The 5,285-nt window shown below is 30.1% G+C and overlaps 1 protein-coding gene across 1 annotated transcript in view; it reads left to right on the top strand.

The window, feature by feature from the left end:
* Positions 1–5,285, top strand: part of LOC108751312 (glutamate--cysteine ligase catalytic subunit) — a 74,612-nt gene that overhangs the window by 18,191 nt on the left and 51,136 nt on the right. The window contains exons 2-3 of the mRNA XM_018491417.1: positions 2,320–2,505; positions 2,587–2,759. Coding sequence (XP_018346919.1) covers positions 2,320–2,505; positions 2,587–2,759 — 359 coding nt within the window. The remainder of the gene's footprint in view (positions 1–2,319; positions 2,506–2,586; positions 2,760–5,285) is intronic.

Raw genomic sequence — 5,285 nt, forward strand, 5'->3', positions numbered from 1 at the left:
GTCTCTGTCTCTGTCTCTGTCTCAGACTCACTCAAGTCTAAAAAAGCACCTCGAGTTTAGAATCGAATTTGTAGAATCAAATGGCAGTTTTTTAAATAATTTGTTAAAAAAAGTGCCATTTGATTCTACAAATTCGATTCTAAACTTGAGGTGCTTTGTTTAAACAATTATGGTTTAAACAATCAATTTTGCAAAACGAAAAAATACGAATAATTTTTTTTTCGCTTGTGCTATGAATCACGTATTCAATTTGGCCCTATCACGGCTATATTAGGCTTTAATAGGTTAAGATCATTAAAATTGATTTCATGATTAATATAAACATTAACTATTTATTTTGTTATTTTATTTAAAAAATGGTTTTTTCATAGAAGTACATGCGAATTACATACTTCTATTTTAACCTGAAATAAAGTTCTTTACAAAGTATTTCCAAATCGACAATAGTCTGTTTTCGGAAGTGCACCTTAATTTTTTTATATGCGTTTTATAATAGCATGTAAATATTGGAATATATTAAATAAGCTCGAATATATGTATAGAATATATTATATAAATTTTAAAATATGAACGCTCTCTGTTTTCGTTGTTTAACCCTTCATGGTCACACTTCAAAAAAGCCACACGATGATTACTATATATATTTTGGGTTAAAATGATCCGAACTATTTCTGAAGTGTTATATTAAATCAATAGTATTGATTCCATTTTTCAAAAAATTATACAGTATATAATTTTATTCTTTAAGAAAATGGAACAATCACGTTGTAATAAAAAATTTAATTTTAATTCTTAAAAAAAAATCATAAACATGTTAATTTCGGAAAAATGAGCCTTTTTTTCCTTAAAAAATCATAACTTTTTAAATTTATTAAGCGTATAAGGATGCAAGTAATCTAGAGACTCAGATTTTTAGTGAAGCCTTTAATTTTTCTCTTATATACAGCGATTGTTCCATGCACCTGTTGGAATCTGTCTGCCCGGAGCACTGTTCCGTCCAATCATTTCGCCGACGGCTTTGTCGTGAGATTCTACGCGAGCCAATCACAATTTGGCATATCACTTCGACTTTAAAATGCGAGAAAGAAACACAAATATCAGTGACCTTGTAAAACAGTTCAAACAGTGATATGGTTAGGCCGCGCGGAATCTTTGTTACCTTTAGATAACTCTAGAAATGATGTACTTTAAAAAAAAAATGATACTGTTATAAAAAAGGTATTTATTTCAAAGGTAGAAGATGGTCGTCTTTTAGATGTAAAAAAGATGTTAAATTCCGGTAAAAGGAATTTGTTTAAGTTATTATTAATGTAAAAATTATTATTATTATTAATATTGAAGACAAATATAAGTGAAATCGTAAGCACAGTCGTAGGCACAATGGACATTCTTTCCTCATCGTTTTATTGTATATCCTTACTTGAAAGATACAATCACAATCTTGTTTATTTTTGCAATTTAATGCAAAAATATAAATCATAAATTTTTTAAACAAAAATAACGCGTTGATCACGCTTGCTGACATTTTAACCTAAGAGAAAAACGCTTTTTGTGCGAATGGCTGTTAGACGCTTACTATCGATTAAAGCTGGACATTTTTATCGATAGTTGAAGTTTTAAACCTTCAGTCGATGGCAGATATGCGTCCTTCCAATGCCAAGAAGGTTCTAAAATCTAACATGAAAGATGGTGCTCATTTTAACCCAGAAGGACTATGAAAGGTTAAGATAATTTTAAGTAATTTTATTTAATTTGAAATTTAAAAAATATATTAAAAAAAATAAATTGTATTAACATGAAAATACAAACATTTGCTGTCTGAAAAAGAAGAGTATATGTAAGCTTAAACGCAATCCTATATCATCCTATGTATGTACACTTACTCATAAAACAAAACGCGTTAGAGTTTCGATGATACGGTAAAAGTAAAAAATTCAATATTTTTATTTTAAAGTAAAGTTTAACATTAGCTAAGAATGTGTAAAAACACATTTTCTTCTAATTTTTCTATAAAATTTGACGTAACGGAATATTTGTGCGGATTTGGATTCAGCACACCGAAGATTATAAGAAATCGCTTTTCTTTCCCAGCCCACAAAAATCTAAAATTTGTAAATCTTAAGTAATTTTCTTTTATTTAATTTTTTAATCTAATTTTTAATATAAAAAGTTAAGTAGTCATAATTGAAGAATTTTTTATTTATAAGATAAAACCTGTCAATTATGAGCTATTTTATGTTTTATATTACTTTATTTATGCGTAAAGATTGATTTTTGTAAATATTAAATTATTGTAATATATGTAATGTTATTTCACAGTAATGTAAAATCACTTTGGAGGCCAGAATATGGTGCTTATATGCTTGAAGGAACTCCAGGAAAACCATATGGAGGATTATTAGCTCATTTTAACGTTGTTGAAGCTAATATGCGCTATCGAAGACAAGAGGCAACAAAATTACTCCATCCTAATGAAGTCTTAATGTCATTAACTGTTTTTCCAAGGTAATTATGAAAAAATATTGTTGTCATAATATTTCATATTTGGTGGTACTTTTTAAATTAGTTTTATTATTTATGTTGCAGAGTAGGAGCTCCTGACTTTACTGATCCTCCTACTCATCCTACACCCAATATTGGTGCTTCTAGGAGTTTATTTTTTCCTGATGAAGCTATATATCCTGGCCATCCACGTTTCAAGACATTGACCAGAAATATTAGAGAACGTCGTCGAGAGAAAGTTGCTATAAACATTCCTAGTATGTAACAGTATTATAAATGACATCAGTTTCTTAATATATTTTAATAATCAAATATATAAAGGTCGACAGGAGAGATTATAGAAAGCTTTAATCGGAGACAAATTTCTTCGTGCTGAAATAATTGCATGAGCAGCACTTTAATTGCGATATTTGAAATTAAGAAAATCATTTAAAAACTCATATCGTAATTTTTTTTTAAGAAGAAAATAAAAATTTATTCTGATATTTCATCCGATGTGTACTATAATGCAATTGAAGTGCACATAATTTTTATTTATTCATTCGATAGCGCAACATTCTAAAGTGGGGACAGGACCTACCTTTCGTATGTATGTCCGTGATGCGCACGCAGAGTATATACAGTATACAATATATACGGGAGCTACAATTTAATTGTCGGTTCCGAACGGCAGTTTGAAGGTGCCGTCCCGTATACGCGGAATCGGAATGATTTCTTATTAGAGAATTGAGTTAACTAGAATTTCCGTAAGAAGTTTCTTTGCCAGTCCCATGTAGTCGGAACGAAATAGTAACGGAATAGAATTTTGGTAACAAAGTATATTTTGCTCTTATAATTCAGTATTTTTGAGTATTCACAATAATGTTATAGGTAAGATAATAGCACAAATTGTGCATATTACTGCTTTAGTCGCATTTAAATAACGAAATATTAATTAAATCAAGCAAATTGTAACTGAGGTAACTTTCCGTTCCGTTACTATTCCGTTCCAACTATATGGGACTGGTAAAAAAACTTCTTACGGAACGGAATTTTAGTCAACTCAATTCTCTAGTAAGAATTTCGTTTCGTTGTTCTGATTCCATATACATGGGACGGCACTCTGAGAGGTTTTCTTAACAATAAATACTCTTGGTGGTTTGCCGCCAAAGACCGTGGAAGACAGGAGCTACAAATGAAAATTTCTTGGATCTGCCACGGATCGAACCCGAGTCTCCTAGTATGGTAGACTCGTGCGCTATCCACTATGCTACGCTCGTGCTCGTACATAATTTTATTTATTATAATTTTTTTTTATTATGAAACTACGAAAGCGCGTACAGAGCTAGATTTTGCAAATTGATTCTTGAAAAATTATAATCTTGTTTATTATAATTTTTCAAAAATCAATTTAAAATCCAAGTCTGTACACGCTTTCGCAATTTCATAAAAAAAATAAACCAAAAAATTCTTATGATGTAGTATTACTTTTTAAGAGATAAAATATCAGCATGATAAGATATCAACATGTATCTACATTGCGAATAAGGAGTATATTATTTTATTATAATGTTTTGAGAGCGAAATTGCAAAATTTTTGTTAGCAGGTTTTGTAGCTTTATAAAATATAAGCTAAAACAAATTTTATGACAAAATATTTCTTCTGCAAAACAATACACAAGATGTATCAAAAGTCTGGAAACGTCAAATATCTTGAAAGCAAAACATTTTTGAGAAAAATGTTTCCAATAAAAGTTGTAGGGTTTATAAAGATCTATTCACTGATCATATCCGTTTGATCTTCAGTGGCGTCGTCAAGATCAGGTCAAGATCAAATCGATTTTTTTAAATGGAATATGATATTTTTTATGCCAGAATCTAATAGTTAGTGTCAAGAGCTTTTTAAAACACTATAATAAAGTTATTTTTCATAAAGTATTTTTTTAATGATAAGGCTTGAAAGTTAGAATATCATCGACATTAGCACTATCAGAGGTGACCGATGGCTAAAATCTTTTAAATATTGTTTAGGATCATGATCCGGATAACATTTGTCAAGATAAAGATTATTAGAGGTTGTACTTCTTACTTTCATTTTTACGCAAAAAAGAATTTTTAGTACCAAAATGAAAATAATAGGAATAATCTTCAATGGCCTTAGCCTTGAACAAATATTATCCAGATCATGATCCTGAACAACATTCAAGAAGTTTTATCGGACACTGTTACTATTTGGTAATACTTATCAAATATTTGTAAATAAAACATTATTTTTCGGTTATATTAAATAAACATTTGTTTGGCATTTGTTCAGGGAGGGAGAGAGGGAGAAGGCTTCTATTATAAGATACCAAGTTCATTTTGGGTAGAAGTCTATGGGCAGAATATTTAAAAATAGGTCATTTTGAAGGGAATTTAATAAGCTTTAAGATAATGTTATATAAAATTTAATTCAAATTTCATTTTTTTTTAATTAGAGAAATGTAAAAAGTGAGCAAATCGCAAAGTCAAAAAATTGTGCTCTTAATATGAGATACTCCGAAATTGATAGTAAAACGCAAAGTATATCAGTATTTTGGTATTAAACACATATATTTTGGTTTACAAAAGGATAGGTTTTATTAAGAGATACAGTAATACCAACGCAGGACACGTCTTCACTGCTCAACGAGCTTCTTTCCACTCCCTTCTCCCCTCCGACCCTTTCTCTTTTCCCCCTCCATTCCGCAACGGAGAAAAGTCGCTCGCAATCGCTTCGCAATCCACATACACGCACGCACAGCCATTACACAAACATAGCACCT

Source organism: Trachymyrmex septentrionalis, unplaced genomic scaffold (assembly GCF_001594115.1).
Source record: "Trachymyrmex septentrionalis isolate Tsep2-gDNA-1 unplaced genomic scaffold, Tsep1.0 scaffold110, whole genome shotgun sequence".
Taxonomy (NCBI): domain Eukaryota; kingdom Metazoa; phylum Arthropoda; class Insecta; order Hymenoptera; family Formicidae; genus Trachymyrmex; species Trachymyrmex septentrionalis.